The 23,374-nt window shown below is 48.1% G+C and overlaps 1 protein-coding gene across 1 annotated transcript in view; it reads left to right on the top strand.

Annotated features, from left to right (window-relative positions):
• Positions 1–2,576: 2,576 nt before the first annotated feature.
• Positions 2,577–23,374, top strand: part of CPNE5 (copine V) — a 155,462-nt gene continuing 134,664 nt past the window's right edge. Inside the window, exon 1 of the mRNA XM_006882032.1 lies at positions 2,577–3,258. Within this exon, the coding sequence (XP_006882094.1) occupies positions 3,164–3,258 (95 nt within the window). The 5' untranslated portion in view covers positions 2,577–3,163. The remainder of the gene's footprint in view (positions 3,259–23,374) is intronic.

A 23,374-nucleotide genomic window follows, 5' to 3' on the forward strand; every position in this document is an offset into this window, starting at 1 on the left:
TAGGGTCGCTATGAGTCGCAAACGACTTGACGGCACATAACAAGAACAACAACATGCAGCGCAGATCATCTGGGAGGCTTCGGTCTATGAGAAGAAATCTGGCATTAGGATTGGAGGAAGACTCATCAACAACCTACATTATGCAGCTGACACAACTCTGCTTGCTGAAACTGAGGAAGACTTGAAGGGCTTACTGCAGAAGGTCAAGGATTGCAGCCTTCAAAATGGATTGAAGTTCAACATCAAGAAAACAAAGATTCTCACCACTGGGCCGATTGGTAGCATCATGATCGATGGTGAAGAGATTGAGATTGTTAACAGCTTTAGTTTGCTTGGCTCCACAATCAATACTCTTGGTACCAGCAGCAAAGAAATCAAAAGACAAATTGCATTGGTAAAGTCTGCTGCCAGGGACCTCTCCAGAGTACTGAAAAGCAACATTGTCAGTCTGGAGACTAAAGTGTGCCTGATCCAGGCAATTACTTGCTATGTGTCAGAAAGCTGGATAATGACTAGAGATGATAGAAAGAGAATTGATGCCTTTGAACTGTGGTGCTGAAGAAGAGTATTAAATATTCCATGGACTGCCAGGAGAACAATCAGATTGGTCTTGGAGAGTGTGAAACCAGGTTGCTCCTTGGAGGCAAGGAATCTGAGGCTTTGTCTGGCACACTTTGGGCATGTTGCAAGGAGGGACCAGCCTTTGGAGAGCAACATCATGCTTGGAAAGGTGGAGGGATAGTGCAAGAGAGGACAACCCTTGATGAGATGGCTTGATTCAGTGACTGGGGTAATGAGGGTAGGTGTGTCAGAGATAGTAAAGTTGGCACAGTATAGAGCAGGGTTCAGGAGTGTTGTACAAAGGGTCGCTGAGTCACAAGCAACTCAACACGTAACAACATGAGTTATACTCTACTCAATGGCCAGCACCTAACAACAACTCTATTCATCCGGAGCTCTGGTGAGCTAGTGGTAAGAATCTGTGCTGAAATCCCAAAGGCATGTGGTTTGGATCCACCATCTGCTTCAAGGGAGAAGGATCTTCTCAAAGTGATTTACTGCCTTTGGAAACTGCTGGAGTGTCAGCTATGGGTCTCTTCCAACTCGATCATATACTAGAACAAGTACAGTTACAACTGTCTGCACAGGGAAATGGGGTCGGGGGAGAGAGAGAGAAAGAGAAAAAAAAAAATGAGGACTGAACTATTCTCTGTGAAGGGCCAGCCTTGAGGCTCAAACTGATGAGTGAGGCCTTCTGCCCCAACTGGGCCCTTTGCTCTGGAACCCCAGTTCTCTGCCAGATGTTGTGTGTCCTCCCAAGTTGCAGTACCGTGGCTGTACAGAGAAAGGCAGATCTCAGACCACGGTAAATGGTAATAACGAGTTCCAGGCCGAGAAATGTGTTCTTCTATTTAACTTTATCTGACCTTCTGGGAATTGACTTCAAACAGAATCTTAGGGAGCTGTGATAGTTCGGCTGCCAGAGGCAAGGCCTAGAGGGCGCGGTTTTTCCGGCCCAGCCTCTCTCCCTGCCCCACCCCCCGGCCCCACAACCGAGCGCGCAGCTTTGCGGCGCCAGTGGGTGTTGGGGGGAGTAGGAGGAAGGAGGGGAGGGGGTTCAGAAGTAGAGGCTATATCTCAGCAAATTTAGGCTGAGAATGAGGAGGGGCTGCGGCAGTTTTAGGCAGACAAGGCTGGGCGGGGGTCGTGAGGGTCCTCACTCAGAGGAGAATCAACAGACAGGTGCCTCAGGCCTCTCTACCCCTCACTCCTCCAAAACCCGGGAGTTGGAGCCACCCAGAAGGCGTTTACTGGTAGTGTAGAAGGGGGTGGGAAGCTTGAGCCACCCGTCCAGGTTTGTGGGGGAAGCTTCCAGACCGGGGGACTGGCTAGCTTTGTGGTCACGACTGGTTGGGAATGGAGAGGGCGCTGGCGTTTGTCTTTGGTGGCTGACTTCCCGCGGTTGGTCCCCAGCGGGAGCCAAAAGCAAAATGGGGCGTGCCCACGGTGAGACCCAACCAGGGCCAAACAATCCTCATGGGGCAACCGGCAGTCCTTCGCAGCCCGGTGATCACCTTCACGATCTGATCACTTCCCCCTCAGGAAGAGATGTGGAATCGTTTCAAGGGTGAGACCCACCCCCGTGTCCGTGCACAGGACACCCTCCGCCCAATCGTTAGAAGGTCTCTTTTGCACACGTACGTCCCCACCCCCGGCCTGCACAGACTCTTCTCGAAATAGGTATCCTTGGTTCACACACTCCCTTCCTACTCCCCCTGCAAAGGGGAGTACAGAGATCCCTTGCACGCCGTGGGGAGGACTGTCGTAGACGAAGAGGCAAGGTGCCGGGACCATTTCTAGTTGTCACCCCCCAGGCCTAGCATCTGGAGCCACCTCCCCACGCCCGCCACGCACAGACATACACACGCGCGCTCACACACTCATGCTCACACAGACACACTCACACCCGCGCGCAGACCCCGCCCGCGGCCCCGCCCCGGCCCTTGCGCGCGCCCCCTCCGGCGCCCGCGGACCCCGCAGGCAGTCCGCCCCGGGCGGCAGGAGGCGGCGGCTTCGGGAAGATTTGATTTTCCCGCAGCCCCGGCTTCCCGGAGCCGGAGCTCGAGTCTAGGAGCTGACGCTCGCAGCAGCGTCCCCAGCCCCGCCACCGCCCGCGCTGAGACCCAGCGAGAGGCGGCGCAGCCTGGGCGCTCCAGGCTCCAAGCCGGGCCACCTCCGCCGCCCGCGCCCCATCCGGCGTCTCCAGCCCCACGCCCCTCGCCGGGTCTCCTACACGCCTTCTCGCCGCCGCGCGCGCCCCTCTTCCCGCTCCCTTCTCCACAGCTCCGCGTGCCTCTCCTGCTGCCCTCTCCCTGCGCCCCTCTCTGCGGGGAGCCCTAGCGCCCCCAGCACCCTACCCCTATCAGCTGGGCCACCAACCTCCTCGGCTCGCCGCCCTCACCCCCTCCCATCTCGGCGGCCCCCGCTCCCTCCGCCCCCTTCCCTCTCTCACTTCCCACGCCCCCTCTCCGCGCTCTCCTCTCCCATTACTGCCCGGCCCCGGCTCCGGAGTTGGGGGGAGGAGCCCCGGGGCTCTAGTCGTTCTGGAGGAGGCGCGAACAGCGCGAGGTTGACTAATTTGGGGTGGGGGGCGCGGTGGGCGATGGAGCAGGCGGAGGACATGGCGTCGCTGAGCGAGTTCGACTCCTTGGCGGGGAGCATCCCGGCCACCAAGGTGGAGATCACCGTGTCCTGCAGGTGAGCCGCCCGCTGGCCGGGTTCCCTCGCCCCGCCCCGCCCCTGGACTCTGGAGTCCCACAGCCCCTGGATTCACAGTCCGGCAACCTCAGTCGGCCCAACCCTCTGCCTCTGTGGGCTCCCTTCCCTCCGGGACGCCCACCTGCAGTCCACCCAGAGTCCCTGCCCAAGCGCAGGTGGCCACAGCGGAGAGGGGAGGCCAGGCTTGGGGTCGCATTCTGGAAAGTTTGCACTCCCGCCTGTACTATAGCGGCGAGGAGAACGAGGGTCCAGGCGCCCGAGTGGAGAGACGGAGATGGTGAAAGGTTATATCAGGGTCTCCCCGCAAATCCCTGTCTCTGATCAACCCTTGAGAACTGAGTGATTTGTCCCCATCCCTCCCAGGCGTGCCCACACTTTTTATTTGTGCCCTCCTTTCCCCTTTCCCCTCCTTTGCTCCAGCAACCTCCTCCTCCTCCTCCCTCTCCTCTTCTCTCCATTCTCCCAGACCTCAGAATCTTAAAAATGTTCTTTTACCTCCAACAACAAAACTCATATCGTGGGCAGTGATCGTTCTGAGGTGTGGATAAGCAGTGATAACCTGATGTGGACTATTTAAGAAAAGATCAATAATGATGAAAACTTGGAATTGTAAACCAAAGGAATTCCACTGATTGTGGAATTTTAAGAGTTCATCCTTCATCCTCAAAGTCTCAGTCACAGTGCACAGGGTTTGGGGGTAACTTCATCTAAGAGTGAGTCTCACTCAGGTTCTCCCAGCCAAGGGGAAGGCGGCCCCAGCGGTAGGGAGTAACTAGTGGTGGATTTTTTCCCTATTGCAGTCACCCTATGGCTGACACTGATTCAGGCAAAGCCCACCTTGAGACTGTCCCAGAAGAAATGCCATTCCCCCTGTTACACATGACCAGCAGTATTTCCAGAGAGCCCTGAATTCCAAGTCAACCACCCCGACCTCTTTGGTCACACCCTTCATCGAACATTAACTTCCAAAGTTGCGGCAATGGGGAGGTAGGTGTGGGTAGAACCAGAGGGGTGGGGTTGGGGGGCAAGAGAGTAGGAAGAACCGTGGGAGGTGAGTGTGGGTGGGAAGTGTGAGGTCGGACATAGCTGCCCCCCTGAGAGCCCCCACATGCCTCCGCCACAATTTTGACACAGGGAACTGTCAAAATCATCTTCCAGTGCCATTTACATCTTGCCTAACTCTGCTGGGAGACTCCTGATGGCCCAGTCTCACCTCCTCAGCCATCAGCAGCTGCCACAGCCCGCCCTTCCTTCTGTGCCTGACGCTCCCTCCTAGGCGTCAATCAAGTCTGTTGTTTTCAGCCTGTTCTTTCTAACCTCTTCATTCTAGTTTGGCTCCCCCCCCCCATACAGATATATGCAATTAGAATCTCTATTTTAACAAGATATGTTTTAAGAATCACCAGGAGATCTATAAGGATCACCAAAATGAACCAATTCAGAATCCTGCTTCAGTGTTATCTCAGGATCCAATCCCGCCTCTCAGCCTCTGAACAGCTCATTTCCCATTGAGATTTCCCTCCACCTCTGCCAGTTTACATCTCCTCTCACCCTGCTGAAAACCCTGGCTGGGCTCACCCACCTCCAGTTGTCCTTCTCACCTAGGGAACAGAACCCAAATCCCTGTCTTCCATGCCCCTGGGGCCCTGGGATCACTCACATATCAAGAACCAAACCAAGATGACTATGTGAGCATTTGAGGATAGGGACTCCCCTCTCTGGCTTGGACCCGGGAACCCTTGACTGCAGTGGAGAGAAGAAGCAGAGGGCAGAGAGCATTGTGGCTTTGCAGTCAGTCATCTTGAAGTGTCATCTCTGCTCTACCACTTGAGACACGCTTGGAGCCCCCCTTTTGTCATATGCACAGTGATGAGCAACTTTGGCTCATCGAGCGACCCTTGTTCACTGTGATTTTCATGTGTTTAGAGTAGCGCGTGGCACATAGTAGTTGCTTAACAAATACTCATGGAAAAATTAACTCATGGATACCTAGAGGTGGGTGAGCGAGCACAAGGCAGGACTGGGGAGATCTTAGTGCACGAGATAAGGGGGGAAAGTACACAACTTTGTACCTCCTTGACACGCAGTAGGTGCTTAATAAGGAATACCCTGAAGATTTCTGGTGGCACAGTGGTTGAGCACTCAGATACTAACCAGAAGGTCAGTTGATTAAACCTCCTAACCACCCTGAGGGCGAAATAGGCTTCAGTTGGCTTCTGTAAAGATTCACAGCTTTGGACACCCTAGCAGGCAATTCTACTCTGTCCTTGATGGTCAGTCCCAACTGTGAGTTGGCAAATAGCTTAAAATGGATGCCATGCTATCAATTGTGTTTTCTGAAAAAAGAATTATCTTGTGGAGCCCTGGAGATACAGTGGTTAAGCTCTTGTGTGCTAACAGAAAGGTTGTCTATTTGATGCCCCCTGGGATCTCCTCAGGAGAAATACACCTGGACTCTGTTTATGGGTATTAGGAAATCTGACAGGGGTAGTTCTACCCTGTCATTTAGAGTCCCTGTGAGTTGGGATCTACTTGATACAGACCTACAACATGTGATTACCCTAAGATAGTTAGCACTTCCTCCCTCATGTTTGACCTTCTTGCCTAAGAGATAACACCTGTGCACTTGTGGAGGGGGGTGTTTTCTGGAGTCAGTGCTGGCATCCATTCCCTCCAAGGGGACACGATCCACCAGCCTGAGAAGATCTCACCTGCATGCTCCTGCTCTCTAGAAAGCCAGAGGGTGAGGAAGTGGTTTTGTTGCAGAAAAGGGAGCAGTCGTTTGGAACAGAGGTGCAGCAAGTAAACAGTGTAGGTACGCTTGAAATGTTAGTAGATGTGTGCCGTTGCCTAGGCCAAGTCCAACTATCCAGATTCCAGACAGAGAGGAGAAGCAGGACAAGAGGAGGAGGACGTTGGGGTGGAGGGAGAGCTCCTTAGAGTGTGGTTTCCACCACATTCTTTATATCATAGTCACTGGTTGATGGAGTCAGGTCCTCTCACCTCACCCCACCCTGTGGTCAGCCATGATTGGACCCCTGAAGAAGAGCCTGTGGCTGTCCCTTTTCTGATTATCTGTGATACCCTCTGGTGGACAGGGACTAGTAGGGCAGGCAAAGTGTGAGACGAGCATTCAAGGGGCTTCCAGATAAGCCTCTGAGATTAAGGAGGTCAGCATTTTGATCCCCAGCAATGAAAGTTCCCAGTCGCTTTACTCCTCTGTTCCTCGGGAAGGTCCCTGCCATCCCTACAGCTCCAGGAGCGACCTGATCCCCTCGCACAGGGTCCAGCCGTTTGTCACACCCACCCTGGGGCACTCTTGACTGAACAAAGCTGTCTGGTCTTGTGGTACGTATGAATGTCAGCACTGAGATGCCTCAGAAGCCCAGCCATGTCACCACTCGAGGCAGATGACACTGTGAGATGGACTCATGTGGGTCCCTGCTTCAAGTATGGTGTTTCATAGACTAATTTAGAATTCATTGAAATTATTATTTTTACCTATTTGGATAAACTCTAGGCTGAAGATCAGAGTTGCTAGATGGTTAGCATGAATAGTTGAGAATGGGAACTCTGCCTTTGTCTCTCTGGCTTCAAATCTCAGTCCTGAGACTGGGACCTTGCTTCAGCTACTTATCTGTGCCTCACTTTCCTCAACTGACAAACCCAAACATCCCTGCCATTGAGTCAGTTCTAGAACGTGGTGACCCTCCATTGGATTTCTGAGAGTCTAGGTAAATCTTTAGGGACCTCTGGTGGCATAGTGGGTAAAAAGCTGCCCTGCCAACCCAAAGGCACGTGATTTAAATCCACCAGCTGTTCCTTTGGAGAAAGATGGGCAGTCTCCTCCTGTGGAGTTTACTCCTTCTGAAAATCCAGTGGAAGGTTATCCATGAGTCTGTTCTGACTTCATGGCAATGAAAGAGAGACTTTAATAGAAATCCGTCGGTGAGAACTTGGTAATGCATTTGACTGCTAACAGAGATTTGAGTCCACCCAGAGGTGCCTTGGAAGAAAGCCCTGGCAATCTACTTCTTCTGAGGGGGAACTCCAGTCATTGAAAACCCCATGCTCAGAATTCACTCTGTGATTTGGATTTGGGTTATTTAACACCTAAAACAACAACAACAAAGCCAAAAAAACAAACCACAACAACTCTATATAGCTGGGTCCCCATTTGTGAGGGTCCTGGAGGTCCGATCCATTTAGAGAATTTTGAGAGTTGTTTCGAGAGTAAGACAAATGGCTTGTGAAGTCAGAAACCAGCAGATATGTAGAAAACATGTCTTAAAAAAAACTCTCTCATTGAGCTAAACCTCCTTCCTCAAGTGGTTTAGTCTTGCTATTTCCTAACTTTGTTAGTGGGAACTTCAGACCTAATCAAAACGTATCCATCCAGTGTCCTCTGCCTCAGGGACCTCACTAATTTTCAGGTCTCTCCGTACCACCCCGGAGTGCCTGGTATTAGAATTATTTGCTTTTTTTTTTTTTCATGTGACAGGAAACCTTTGCACTTCAACAGGGACCTACTGCAGAAGCTGTGCCATGGTTAAAGAGCAAGATTGCACAGGATGGGCGCCTGGGGCCTGCGGGGGTGTCCAAACACAGGCTGGTCACTTGGTCCTGTTGGAATCTCTGTCTCAGACAGCTGCCCTTTTCCCGCTAGCTGGTGTGGGGCTGGTGGGCAGCTGGTGCCTCTGTCCTGGAGATATTTTCTGCTATCTGTTCAGGTTGGCGTTTTGCTGCCTGGGGGCCTAAGAAGCAGCCCAGCTCAGGGATAGTGCCCTGGGCTTCTCAGAAACATTGTGAAGTAGCTCCAAGCACTTTCTTCTGACAGGCAGGAGGAGGGTGACATTGGAGAAGATGGGGCCTGGGGACAGTGTGGCAGCTGTCAAAGCTGGAGCTAGGAGAAAGAGATCCGTTTAGTCATTGAATCTGCCAAGACACTCACAGTTCAGTGGAGCCTGGGGACTAATAACAGCAGCATTTATTGAGTGCTCACTACAGGCTAAGCACTTAGCATCTGCATTAGGCGGAGCCATGTGAAATTGCCTAGACGGAACTGCTTTTGACCTACTAAAGCAGTAATTTTCCCTGGTTCAACCTAAGATTATTGTGTTAGTTTTCATTGCTGCATAGCAAATTATCACAAACCCAGGGGCTTAAAACCATGTCCGTTTATCATCTCGCGGCTGCAGTAGGTTGGTAGTTCAGGGACAGTGGAGCAACTCGGTGTCTCGCCAGGTGGACCTCAGGTACCAGCTGCACATACATCTGAATTGAGGCTCAGGGTCCTCTACCACATGCGTCATCAGATGTTTGGCAGAGTTTAGCTTCTTGAGGTCCTAGGACTGAGGTTTCCATTTTCTTGCTGGTTGTTTGGGGAAAGTTGCCCACAACCTCTAAAGACTATGCTTGGGTCTCCTAATTATGGAGTAACCCAAAGGCAGGCAGTTCAAATCCACCAGCTGCTTTGTAGGAGAAAGATGAGAAGTCTCTTTTTGTGTGATTTACTGCCTTTAAAACCCCACTGGAGGGTCAGCCATGAGATGGTCATGGTCCTGATGTGAGGGTACACAACAAGAAGTTACAATTCGGGATCGGGAGAACACTCAGAATACAATTCATCAGTTAGGACAGACTGACGCCTGCAGCAGCAGACCTGTCCTTGCTGTTGGGTCCCTTTGGCCTCATGGGGACTGGCCAACTTCTGTGCTGCTCAGGCACACTTTACAAAGCTCTTAGCTTCATTCACAAGTGTCTTGAGGCAGCCACTTCACGGCAAGCCTCCTGTCCAAGGCCATTTGGCTTTTCCACTCTTAGGTGGAAAGGCAACTTAGCTGTTTCAGTGTCATTGCTGCTGTCTCTGTGCCAGTACTTCTGTTTGTGCTGTCTCTGACGTTTATAGAGTCTTCGTTGTCTTCTGCATCTGGGAGATTCTCAGTACAGAGACCCTGTGTCTAAAAAATGAGGTTCCCTCGGGTCTCTTCCACTTTAAGCCAGTGGGATGGCAAAACTGGCCAGTCCTGCCTTTAGGTTTTCACACAGCTAATTTGTATCATTCCACAATGGTTCCAGTGTACCTAGTATTGTATGCAAACTGTCCAGTCCCCTTGGTAAGCCACAAGCATCTTATTAAGCCCACCCAGTCATTTGGTGGGAGTTAAAAGATCATGAAGAGAAAGGGCATGTAAAAGAGGTACTGCCAAGCCTGGAACGAAACTCACCCCGCGGCTTAACTTTCAGCCAGACAGTAGACAGATGTTTGCGGTGGGAAAGGTCCTTAGTCCTTAGAACAATTGGCTGTACAAGATGAAAAGGGCAGCATTTTCACTGTGTGTAAGGACGAATGGAAATGAGAGATCACTAGAAGGAAGCAGGAGGAATGCTGTTGAAAGGTGAGGATTGTAGTTAACATCATGGGAAACCAATTTGCTCTATAAACTTTCATTCAGCTCATTGTTGTACCAACCTATAGCTGACCCTGTGGGTTTCGCAGTGGAGGAGATCCCACAGAGCAGTTGGTAGCCTCAAACCATGTGCCTTTGGGATTGTAGTGCAGCTTCTTGCCCCTCGGCCTCCAGAACCCCCCAACTCATAGTAAAAAACCAACAACAACAAAAAAAATTAAAATAGTAATAAGAAAAAACCTTAAAAATGTGAATGTGATCTGTTATGACACATGCCCCATCTGAAAGCTGGGCACACCAGTCCTGTCTGCATCCTGTGGGACCAAAGAAATAATGCTTCTGAAGTTCTGTGTCAACTGGGATGTATAATTAAGCTTGATAATGATGCTGTTGGTTTTTATGTGCTGTCAAGTCGCTTGTGACTGTTAGTGACCCTATGTAGATACAACAGCTCTGAGCTCTGCTTTATCTTGAGCCAACCTCATTGTCTTTGACATACCTACCCCCATTTACCCCACTGAGTCAGTCCATCTCATCCAGGGCCTTCCTCTCTTGCACTGTCCCTCCATCCTTCCAAGCATGACATTCCTCTCCAAAGACTGGTTCCGCCTTGCAGCATACCCAAAGTATGTCACACGAAGCCTCAGAATCCTTGCGATCAAGAAGCAGTCTGCTTTTGCCCTCTCTCGGATCGTAGCAGGACTTAGTATATTAAATTCTTTTCTCCAGCACCACAATTCAAAGGCAAAAATTCTTCTATCATCCTTAGTCATTATCCAGCTTTCTGATGTATAGCAAGTAATTGCAAAGAGCGTGGTCTGGATCCTGTGGAAAACAACGGGCAGTCTCCTCCCCTAAGATTAACTCTCTCTGAACACCTGCTGGAGGGTCGGCTATGGGTCGGTTCCAATTCGATGGCATATAACAACAACAACATGGTCTGGATAAGGTGCACATTAGTCTCCAGACTGACATTATTGTTCTTCAGTACTCTGGAAAGGTCTCTGACAGCAGACTTCCCCTGTGCAATTCGTCTTTTGATTTCCTGGCTACTGGTAGCAAAAGAGTGTTGCTTGTGGAGCCAAGCATGCTGTAACTGTTAAAAACTCGAATCTCTTCACCATCTATAATAATGCTTTCAGTCGGCTCAGTGGTGAGAATCTTTGTTTTCTTGATGTTGAGCTTCAATCCATGTTGAAGATGACAGTCCTTGACCTTCTGTAGCAAATACCTCAGATCCTTCTCAGTTTCAGCAAGCAAGGTTGTGTCATCTGCATAATGGAGGCTGTTGATCAATCTTCCTCTAATCCTGATGCCACATTCCTCCTCATAGAACTTCTTTAGTTATTTTATTATTTTTTTGTGTGTGTGCCGTCAAATCGGATCTGACTGGTACAGGAGGAGAGTGTCTCTCCTTCTCCAACAGAGCATCTGGTGGATTCGAACTGCGTATCTCTGGAATTGCAGTTCAGCTCCTTGCCACTAGGCCACCAGAGCTCCCCACATTCCTCCTCATAAAGCCCAGCCTCCTGGATAATCTATTCAGCATATGGATAAGGTAAAGGTATGGATATAGGATGCATTCCTGGGGTACACCTTTCCTGATTTTGAACCATGCAGTGTTTTCTTGCTCTATTCTTATGACTGCCTCCTGGTCCAAGTATAGGTTTTGTATCACACGCAAGCAAAATCCTACTGAAAATTATTAAAAAATGAATGAAATAGTACATCAACAAAGAGCTGCCAGATGTACAAGCTGGTTTTGGAAGAGGCATGACACTAGATATTACAGCTAATGTTAGATGGATCTTGGCTGAAAGCAGAGAGTACCAGCGGAATATCTATTTGTGTTTCATTAACTATGCAAAGGCATTTGACTGTGTGAATCACAACAAACTGGCTAACTCTGAGAAGAATGGGAATTCTGAAACACTTGATTGTGATGATGATAATAATAGGTACCAATTACTGCACAGTACAGATACATTACTCACACACACATATGTTGGGCATGTTGCCAGGAGTGGCCAGGCCTTGGGTGGAAGATACCACATTGGGAAGGTAGAGAGTGATAGAGAGGAAGACCAACAACAAGATGCCCTGACAGAGTGATGGCAGGAGTGAACTTGAACATGGCAGAGACCATGAGGATGGCACAGCGTAGGGCAGAAGTTTAACCTATTGTTCATAGGGTCACTATGAGTAATCAACTTAATGGCACCTAGCAGTAACACCAACAGACACATGCACGCCTTTGATAATTAATATTGATCCTCATTTGGTACCAAGTCTTCTCGGTAGCAGATGTAACCCTAACTGCTGGGGATACGGTGGTGAGCAAAAGAGACCTTCTCACAGTACTTACGTGATGGAGTGTATACAGAGCAGCATATCATCAAATGTGCATAATTTGTTTTAAGGAAATAGCATGTGATGGGAATAATTCGCTGCTGAAGAGTCCATTTGAATTCTTGAAGACCATATAGAACAGAGTAGAACTGCCCGGTAGGGTTTCGGAGGCTGTAAATCTTAAAGAAGCAGACGGCCTCATTTTTCTGCTGTGGAGTTGGGAGGGGTTTTGAACTGCTGACCTTTTGGTTAGCAGCCAAATGTTTAAACTGCTGTGTCACCAGGGCTCTTTCTGGCAGGAATAAACCAAACCTTTCAAAAGCCCATTGCTGTCAAGTTGATTCCAACTCATGGTGTCCCTCTGTCTTGTTTCTGGAGGCTGTAAATCTTGTTGGGAGAAGACTGACCAACTAGCTGATTCGATTGGGTGACCTTTTGTTTAGCAGCCCATCACATAATTCAGTATGCTTTCAGTACTCCTTGGCATGTATAAGTGCTCTGCATATATGCTCATGGTCATTGGGGCTGCTTTAGGCTGGGTGGGTAAGTGATGTTTGAGTTTAGATCTGAAAGGTGAGAAATTGGGGTATGGGAGAATCTAGAGGATTGTGCAAAGGCCCTGTGGCAGCAAAGCCCTTGCTTACAGAACTGTAGGGAGGCCAGTATGGCTAGAATAGCATAAATGAGGTGATGAGGAACAGGCCAGTGAGAAAAGGGAGTTTCGGAACATGGCATCGTGGGCCATGCGAAGGAGTTTTATTATTTCAGCAGCAGTAGACAGGGAAGGAGTTTAAACTGGAATAGGGAGGCATCTGATTGACCTTTTAAAGAATTTTCTCTGTTGCTGTGAAGAGAATGGACTAGGGGTGGGGGATAAGGAGAGGAGGTGATTGGTGGAGTCGGGGAAATAAAGCAAGTTGTTCATCGGGAAACCACTGCAGTACCAGGGGAGAGATGCTGTGTTGTGGGAGAAGAGTGGGCAGGCTTAGGGGGTGTTTGAAAGTTGAACCCTTTAGAATTTATGGGCAGAACAGGAGGAGCTGTAAGGGCAACAGACAACCTAGGATACCCACCTTATTTCTGTTTTAAGTGACTAGATTCCCAATAACCCCACTGGCAGGTGTGTGACGCCCCTGCACCCTCCCACCACCCCAATCCGAGGAAACAGCAGCTTGTTCAGAATTACAGAATTGCCACGTGACCCTGTGGGGATTCCAGCCTGGAAGCATCCGAGGCCAGTCTGTGCCTTCCTCCCTTGGCCACAAAGCCGTGGGAGGGATCATTATTACAATAATTAATAATAATTAAAATGCAAATAGCCCCAGAAAGGAGAGCTCCTTAAGCCATGCGAAAATTGCTTTTCAGACCTTGGCGAGGTTGCCTGGCAGGGAGGCAGTGCACGCGGGTGAGGCATGAGATCTGAAAGGGGAGATGGGTGGGTGCCAGGGGCTGGATGCCAAAGCCCTCTCATCCCCGGCTCTCTCCCTGCCTTCCCTCAGATTAGTTCCACCCCACTTGGTGGAGGAGTGGGGCAGGAGGAGAAGGGAAACCCTCCAGTTCTTTTCTTCAGTTTTTCACTTGTTTGGCTACAGTTCTGATGAGGCTAGGAAGGGAGTGGGGGTTTGAGGGTACTGCTGGATGTGATGGAGCTTGGGAGACCTTGGGTTTTGGTGATACAAGCTAACCCTCTTGTGAACCATAGAGTTGGAACTAACCATAGCTGATGCTCTGTCAGGTTTCCAGAGGCAGTAAATCACATGGAAGGAGATTGCTCATCCTTCTCCCACAGAGGAGCTGGTGGCCTTGAACTGAGTACTTTGGGATTGCAGCACAGCTTCTTGCTACTAGTCCACCAGAGCTCCAAGCTAACCCTCTAGTATCTCCACATGAACTCAGGCTTCTGAGTTCAGATCTCAGCACACTGCCTGACAAGTTGGTGATTTTGTGCATAACACTTAAAATGAGGGTGATAGTTGTGTCATGGCATGAATGTGTGCGGTAAATGGGAATAGCAAATCACTTGCTTTACAAAGGGCTTGGCTCAGGTTAGAAACTTGCCTGCCTCCCTGATTTTGCCTGCATCTAGACAATCAGCCAGATGTTTGAGGTTGAGTTGTGTCACAGGAGAATAGGATATTCCTGGTGATCCCAGGTTCTCTGTGGGACCCGCAGGATCTCGGTTTCTGCGTTGGCCACCTGTCCTGTGGCGTGTGGATGTTTAAGGTCATCCTGTCACTGGACATTGTAGAACAGTTGGTATGTGCCATTGTGTAGACTTTGACTCCTAACGACCTGTGAACCTGGCTCTCTATTCTGCATCACCCTCATGAACTCTGACATGCTTGAGCTTGTTGTTACAGACACTGTGTCAATCTGTCTTGTTGAGGATCTGCCTCCCTTCCCTGATCCTTTGCCTACTCCAGCATGATGTCTTTTTCCAAGGCCTTGTTCAGTCTGACAACATGCTCCAGGTATCTAAGATGAAGTTTCACCTTCTTTGCCTCTAAGGAGCACAACACCCTGGTTCCACTTCCTCCAAAACAGAATTGTTTGCTCTTTCGGCAGATGCTGAGATATTCATTACTCTTTCCCAACACTACAACTTAAAGGCATTGATTCTTCTCTCATCCTTACTCATTGTCCAACTTTCAAATGCACGGGAAGCAATTTCAAAGACTGTGGCTTGGATCAGGTGCACCTTGGTCTTTATACTGGCATCATTGCTCTTCAGCACTTTGGAGAGTTCCTTGACAGCAGATTTTCCCAGTGCAACATATCTTTTGATTTCATGACTACTACTACCAGGAGTGTTGATTGTGGATCCGAATAAAATGAGATAATTGACAACTTCAAGCTTCTCTCTGTCATGATGATGTCTTTTGGTCTAGTGAAGATGATTTTTATGGACATCCTTTTTTTGACATCTTTTAATGAGCACTTACTATTGCTAGTCATTGTGTGCTAGATTCTGTTTTAATGGTTATAAGTATATTAACTCTATTAATTCCTCAGAAGAGGGAAAAACTCACTTTACCAATGACAGTACTGAGGCACAGAGCAGTTGACTGACTTACCTGAAGTCATTCAGCTAGAAGAGACAGAACTGGTTTCAGACCCAGAAATGAAGTTCTGAGCCTGCTCTCTGGGCTCTCCCACCTTTCACCAACCTTCAAAGGAATGCTTAGGGCAGGCTGTTGGGAAGAAAAGAAACCATCTTGTCTTAGCCTTTTTGACTCAAGAACTTCACTGGGAATCTGATGGAAAGTCTCTAAAAGGGCACATTTCTGTGTACCTATAGACCACATTTCACTTACAGCCGCAGTGCATCAGGGACCTCTGGTCTAGGAAAAACTGAAGGTGAGTGCTCTTAATGTGGTTCCTTCTGCGTTGCCACAGGAGACACAAGGAGAAAAAACCGCCAGAGCTGTTGCTCACAGCACTCGTGAAGCATTTACGGGCTTTGTTTAGATACAGCCAGTGTTGTTATGGTCAGCTCACCGTGTCTCAACTCCTCAGAGGCAGATGTTGTGTGTCCTTCAGGCTGGGGCTCCCTGAGGGGAGGGCAGGACTGTGTCTTTTCTTAGACTCAGGAATATAAGAAGAATGAGGACAGCATGAGGACAATCGTATTTGACCCCTTCCAACTTCACAAGGGGTAACTGCCCCCATCATCAGCATCCACAACACAAAACCAATTCCCATGTGCTCAGAAATGTCCCTCACACTCCAGAATCTCCTTTTACTAATTCTAGCAGCAATGCCATTGTTGTACTGGGTCTGAAATCCATTCCAGTAGCTACACAGACCTCAGAGAACCATTGTCAAGTTAACAGGTTGCAATTCAGGTTGAAGACATGATAAAATGTCTCAGTGAGAACAACTTCGTGTGTGTGTGTGTGTGTGTGTGTGTGTGTGTGTACCGTCAAATTGGATCTGACTGGTACAGGAGGAGATTGCCCCTCCTTCTCCTGCAGAGCATCTGGTGGATTTGAACCACACATCCATGGGATTGCAGTGCAGCTTCTTGCCACTAGGCCACCAGAGCTCCCTGAGAACAACTTCTGAAGTGTGCTCACAAAACCTTTAGCCTTCACCCTTCAGGCCAGTGTTACAAAACTCTCTCAGTCCTGCTAATTAAGGCAGCTCTACCCCCACCCCCACTGCCCCAGTCTTCTAGCAAGTTTGGGTGAGTGACACCTGCTGGTTCTAGCTCCATGAGACAGTAGCCCCAGGTCAGTTCTGTCATGTCAGGTGCCTGGTTCTCCACCACAGCTCCGGGTGTTTTCCTGTAGGCCCTGATTGAATGGGTAAAGAATCTCTGGCCCCAAAGGATGCACACTGCATTTTCTGCTGCTTCTTTCATGCTGATAGTGAGATTCTCTGAATTTCTGCCACTGAACTTGTTCAGTTTAAACCAAGTAAAATAATGAAATGAGCTCATACCCTTGTGGGGAGACATAACACATCCTATGTGCATGTTCTCACCCAGACAGGTGGCAGAGTCAAGGGCCATGGTCTAGGAAAGCCATTTTGAACAGTGGACCCACTAGACCCCATGGAGCTTCCTGAGATAGGACTGTATCTCCCCTTAGAGTAGGGCTTCAAAAGGACGGGGCCGTTTCTTCTTTCAGATTGGGGCTCCCTGAGGGTAGGACTGTGTTTTCTTCTCAGATTATGAGGGCAGAACCTTGTCTTCCCCTGAGATTGGAGCTTCCTGGGGTCAGGGCTGTGTCTCACCTCAGACTGGGGCTCCCTGAGAGCAGGGCTGTGTCTCCCCTCCCCAAGACAAGAGCTCATAGGGTAGGGTTGTGACTGCCCTAAGACACAGGTGGGGGGTGGTAGAGCTGCTCATAGGGCAGGGTTGTATCTCTCCTCAAACTGGGGCTTCCAGAGGGCAGGACCGTGACTCCCAGCAGACAGGAGCTCCCTAAAGGCAGGGCTATGCCTCCCCCTCAAATGGGGGCTCCCTGAGGACAGGCCTATGTTTCCTCTTCAGACTACAGCTGTCATTTTTATATTTCCAGAACTTTTTTCCCTCTGCTGGAGCCTTAGCAACTTAGAACCTCATGGCACAGTGCACGGTGCTTTTCTTCCTGCCACAGAATTGGAAATTATTCCTTGGAGGAGAGTAGGAAGGAGAGAAACCCTTGGCAATGCTTCCTGACCTCGATTTAAGGAACAAAAGAAGCCAAGCTCCAGGCTGCTGCATGGACAGCTAAAGGGTTTTGTGCTTTTTGGGGGGGGAAAGAAATACATTTTACCTATTAGGGAAAAAATTCTCTTTGAGCTCTCCAAAAGATGGAGAGAGGAGGAAAAGCACAGATGATCTGATCTTGTCAGTGTCCTCATGTCTCAGGCCCTACCTGCTTCTGGAAGACCTCATTTCTTCCCTACTTGGCTTCCTACTGACTGTGTGGCTGTGGAAAAATCAGCCACTATCTCTTGTCTGAGCCTCAGTGTTCAGAGGATCAGGGTGAGGTATCAGGGTATCTTCAAGGGCTTCATGTGTGTCAGAAGCTGAGACACAGTGTGTGGTGCTGGGACTTCCACTGTCAGAAACACAATGTGGTGAAGGACCACTTGCTTAAATTCAGCTTCTAGGTCCTGCGCCAGACCAACAGAACTGGACTCTGGGACCGGGCCCATGAACCTGGATTTTTAGAACTAGGAATAGACAGGGGTGATTCACACAAAATGTGAGGCCTGTTGCCAGAGAAGTGAAGGTGCCAACCCAAGGCCGAGATAGCTGGCTTAATGGATCCTGAGACTTCCTGTCAGGACAGGCAGCTGGGATGAAGGACAGATAGGCAAGGGAGGCCGAGGTGAGGAATGGAGAGAGGTACAAAGTTAAAGGACTTGGGAAAGAGACAGATGTTTAAAGTTAAAAGTTGAATTGAGGAAAGGATAGCAGAGACTGAGGAGGAGCCTGAAACTATGATGAAGGCGAGAGGCTGTTCTCAGACACCCCTGAAGGGACGTCAGTAGGCACTTCAGAATTGGGGTGGGAGGGGATTTTGGTTTTCCTTGGTTCAGCCTGGATGGAGGAGGCTCACACCTCCACCCATCTCTCCACTGTCACCAAGTGAGCCATGATCCAGGAGAGTGACTGCTGTGCTTAGCACAGGTCTGATGACAGTGAAACTGTTGACAATGAATGCATCCCATGAACCTAACTGTCCCAAGTGCTCCATTTATCTAATTCTTAGACCAGTCCTCAGGGAGAAACGGCTTTTGACCCTACTTTGCATGTTCAGCTACTAACCAAGAGGTCAGGGAGCTCTAGTGGACTAATGGTAAGGAGTGACGCTGTCAACCCAAAGACATGTTGTTTGAATCCACCAGCTGGCCTACAGGATAAAGATGGGCAGCCTTTCCCGATGCAGTTTATAGCCTCTTAAAATCCACTGGAAGGTCAGCTGCCAGTAAGTCAGTTCTGACTTGATGACACATAACAACATAATCAAGAGGTTGGCAGTTCAAATCATCAACCGCTGTGTGGGAGAAAGATGAAGCTGTCTGCTCTGCTAAAGACTGACAGCCTCAGAAACCCATTGGAACTGTTCTGCTCTGACCTATGAGATTTCTGAGTGAGGACTGGCTTAATGGCTGTGACTTTGGTATGGTTTATGTATGGGGATATGGAGCATGAGGAAGGCTTCTGTGAATTCAACTTGTCTTAACTTAACCCTGAGGTCAAAGTGGTCCTTGAGTATGACCATGGCAGTTAGGTGGGAGGGACTTTGTTTAGCCATAAAATGTTTCTCTTGAGCATCATGGCGGAATATGTCAAGGGAACAAAGGCCAAGAGTAAGAAGAAGAACAACAACAAAATTAAGAAAAGAAAGAAGAGGTTGAGGAAATGCAACTTGATATTGTTGGAATCTGGTGGACAGTAACAAACTTTGGTGAAGCAGAAAAAAAATGTTTCTTTCGCTCCTCTGAGTCAGACACTGGATTGGACTCTGCTAGACCTGGGGTCCTTGACCTGAAGGAGAATACAAATAGTGTGATGGACAGTTGCACCCATCATCTTGAAGCCTAGGAGGTGCTGGGTGTGGCAAGGGAATGCTGTGAGTCACAGTGTTGACCACTACAGGCCAGAGAGAGCTTAAGAGAGGGGAAGAAGGAATGCTTGCCGTCAGTGCCCAAAGAAGGCAAAATAAAGGAGGATGGATTTCAATGGGTCTAAAAGTATGAAAACAACAAACTGTCTTGGAGGAAGTCCAACCACAGGTCTCCTTGCAGGCAAGGATTGTGAAACCTGGTCTCCCATACTTTGGGAATGTTTCCAAGAGGGGCCAGTCCTTGGGAAAAGACATCATTGTTATGTGTAATTGAGTCATGCACAACTCAGTGACCCTATTAACTACAAATCTGAACCCTGTCCTATCTGATGGCATCCTCATAATTTCTGACATACTTGAGCCCATTGCTGTAGGCACCATGTCAGTCTATCTCACTGAGGATCTTCCTCCTCTCTTTCACTCACCTTTCACCTTCCCTAGCATGATATCCCTTTCCAGTGAATGACTCCTCCTAATAATATTCCTAGGGTGTCAGAACCCTAGAAAATTGTCTTTTCTAAACATTGTGTTAACCCCTGTTGGGGGCAAGGTCTCCAGCAACCTAAACTGTGGACATATAGTCTTACAAATCATCAACAGCTGTGGGACCAATATAAGAGAGCACTTTCCACACTGAGAATGTGGTGGGACTGTGAAGACACTATGAGAGATGGTGGTAGAGAGAGTGTCAAGAGACTGGCAAAATGTAACCAAAGAAACCCTAGAGTTAAAGGCCACAGTTAAAAGTTTTGCTTGCAGAATGAGTGAATAAAAAGCTGATTTATGGGGAGCTCTGGTGGCCTAGTGGCAAGAAGCTGCACTGCAATCCCAGAGGTACACGGTTCGAATCCACCAGATGCTCTGCCAGAGAAGGAGGAGCAATATCCTCCTGTACCAGTCAGATCTGATTTGACGGTACACGCACACAAATAATAAAAATTAAAAAAAAAGAAAAACACCACAAAAAGCTGATTTATAACTTCTCTGAGGTAATTCTGGATCATTGAGGAAACCAGAAGCTTATTGCATTCATACTGTTGAACTGAACCTGGGCTGTCACTAATTGAGGGATTGTGCCTTGTTATCTGGTTTGAGACTCTGGACTAGACCTGGACTTGCATTGTGAGATATTCTTTGCCTCCCCCACTCTCCAACCTGTTTCTCTAATAAACACTACAACTGTGAGTAGTCTGTGAGACGTGCAATGAACATCAGATCCAAAGATTAGCAAAAATAGGTTCAAAAGCATGTGTGGTGTCATATCAGACTATGTAGCTCTTTGTATATTTTTATGGATATTATTGATGGGTCCAGTTCCCCTTTATGAAGTGAGAAGTCAGACTCAGCCTCCTTCATAAAGCATCTGTTATCTGTACAGTGCCCAAAGTATATGAGATGAAATGAAGTTTCACCTCCTTGTCTCTAAGGAATACTCTAGATGAACTTTCTCCAACACTTTTTTCTTTTGGTAGTCATGGAATATTTAGTATTCTTCTACACTACAACTCAAAGGCATGTATTTTTTTCTTCTTTCATGTTTAGTCATTGCAAGTTTTTAGATGCATAGCAAGTAATTGAAAAGACCATGAATTAGGCATACCTTAGTCTTCAAACTGCCATCGGTGCACCTCAGTACTTTGGAGAGGTCCTTGACAGTAGACTCTCCCAATACAGTACAACTTCTGTCTTTTTATTTCTTGACTGCTGGTGCCATAGGTATTGATTTTGGATTCAAGTAAGATGAATTAGTTGACAGTTTCAGGCCTTTTCCCATCTATCATGATGTTTCATATTGGCCAAGTGTTAAGAATTTTTGTCTTCTTTTTTTTAATTATTATTAATAACAATGAAAATTTACAGAGACTTTGGATTTCCATTCATTCATTGTTGCACTTTTCTCCCCTCCAAACCCTCCCCCCCCCCACACTACCCTCTTGGAAAAGAAAAATTATTTCATTGTTTTACAATCCCTCCCCCCAGGTCTACTCCACTACAGCCTTCGTTCTGGACTCCCATCATGACAAAAAATATCTAATCACATATCCCTTTTACACAGTTTTCTCCTTCATCTGCTTCAATGCAGTATACATTATTGAACCTTTCTCAGTCTCCCCCCAACCCTGATGTCAGTTCTGTTTTACAACAGTGGCACCATGCAGTATTTGTCCTTTTGTGACTGAGATACTTTATTTAGCATAATGTCCTCCAGGGTCACCCATTTTGAATAATATTGCATGAGTTCCTTGTTTTTCAATGCAGTGTAGTATTCCATTGTGTGAATATACCACAGCTTCTCTATCCATTTGTTTGTTGATGAGCACTTAGGTTGTTTCCAACTCCTTGCTATTGTGAACAAAGCCACGGTAAACATGGGTGTGCTTGGGTGGCAGTTATGGTTTCTTTTGGGTATATTCCCAGTAGTGGAAATGATATTTCTATGTGCAACTTTTTGAGAAAGCGCCATACAGCCTTCCACAGTGGTTGCACCATTTAATACTTCCACCAACAGTGATTAAGGGTTCCAGTTTCTCCACAACCTCGGCAGCATTTGTTGTTTGCTGGTCTGTTAAATTTTGCTATTCTGACTGGGGTGAGATGATATCTCATAGTTGTTTTGAATTCTTATCTTCTTAATGTTGAGATGTAATCTATATTGAAAACTGTAGTCTTTGGAGCAAGGTTGTGTCATCTGGATAATGCAAGTTGTTGATGAATCTTTCTCCTAATGCCATAGATTTCTTCATGGAGTCCAACTTATTGAATGATTTGCTTAACATACAGATTTTGAATAGGTGTGGAAAAAGGATACAACCCTGACACACACCTTTCTTGATTTTAACTATGCAGTGCAACACCTTCTTGGTCTAGGTATAAGTTTCACATGAGCATCATTAAATGTTCTGGGGTTCCCATTCTTCTCAATGTTAACTAAAGTGATTCACGATCCACAGAGTCGAATGCCTTTAAATAGTCAAGAAAACACAAATAGACATTCTTCTGGTATTCTTTGTTTCCTGCCCACATGTATCTGACCATCTTATAGTACCACTAAGTATCAGAGGAGTGTCTCTCTGTTCTTCATTGACTATGCAAATGCATAGTGAGTGTGTGGATCACAACAAATTGTGGCTAGCCTTCAGAAGAATGGGAATCCCAGGACACTTGATTGTGCTCATGTGAAACCTATACTTAGACCAGGAAGCAGTCCTCAGAACAGAGCAAGTAAACAGTGCATTGTTTAAAATCAAGAAAGGAGTGTGTCAGGGATGTGTCCTGTCTCCATATCTTTTCAGTCTGTATGCAGAACAGGTCATTTGGGAACCGTGTGCCTTTGCGCTCAGCTTCTTACCACTAGGCCACCAGAGCTCCTTGTGATCTGGAAGAGTGAAAAGTTTTTGCCTAAATCGATACAGAAATACAGACAGTCTCCCCTCCAGCCCAGCCACTTCAGGTGGTGAAGACCAGCTGGGTGGTGGTCCAGCTCGCTTTGGGTTATGAGTAAGACCACCAAAGGGGCATCTTACACGTAGCTCCTGCTCCCTGCTTTTCAGTGCCACCTTGCATATCATTTCATTTGATGCTCATGCGGTGGGTTAGAAGGTTTATCAGATGGTTTCCAAAGTGACAGCTGGCTGGGAGCAGATCTAGTAGAGGGGGCAATGAGGCATAGCAGAGGAGTTTGCACCAGAAACAGGGTGGGATGGGGGCTGTCAGAGCAGGGCGGTACCTTTGGGAGAGAAGCCCCTCATTGGAGAGACCTGAGGAAGGGTGGAGACATAAGTCCTCCAGGGGTTGATTTCCCCAAGCTGTCTGGGAATCCCTCCCTTGGCCATCACTGGGCCGGAAGCCTGGGTGATTCATGAACATGTTCCGGAGGATGCCATATGCTGGCACCAGATTGCTGCTGCATCTGTCAGTCAGTCAGTCTGTCTGTCTGTCTGTTTCTGGCTACTACTGCTGGGTGAGGGATGTGGGCGGTAGAGTTGACTGTTGTCCAGACAAACTGCTGATGGATGGCTTCAGTGACTCAGGAAAATGTCTCTTTCTAGACCTTTCTGGCTCTCCGACTGCTTTCCTGGTGGTGTGGCCAATCTGTGCTCCTCAGTCTCCCCCAGAGAAGGTACAGCAGGGGAGCCCAAGGGTCCTGCCCAGCGCTGACATTTGGAGTTGGCTGACAGGAAGCAACACAGACCAGTCCAGTTTCCTCTTCTCTGGGAAGAGAGACCCAGGGTGATCTACTTCATGGGAGTAGACAGGGAAAATATCTTTGGA

Source organism: Elephantulus edwardii, unplaced genomic scaffold (genome assembly GCF_000299155.1).
Source record: "Elephantulus edwardii isolate Elephantulus edwardi_28Jun2011 unplaced genomic scaffold, EleEdw1.0 scaffold00017, whole genome shotgun sequence".
In the NCBI taxonomy this organism is placed as follows: domain Eukaryota; kingdom Metazoa; phylum Chordata; class Mammalia; order Macroscelidea; family Macroscelididae; genus Elephantulus; species Elephantulus edwardii.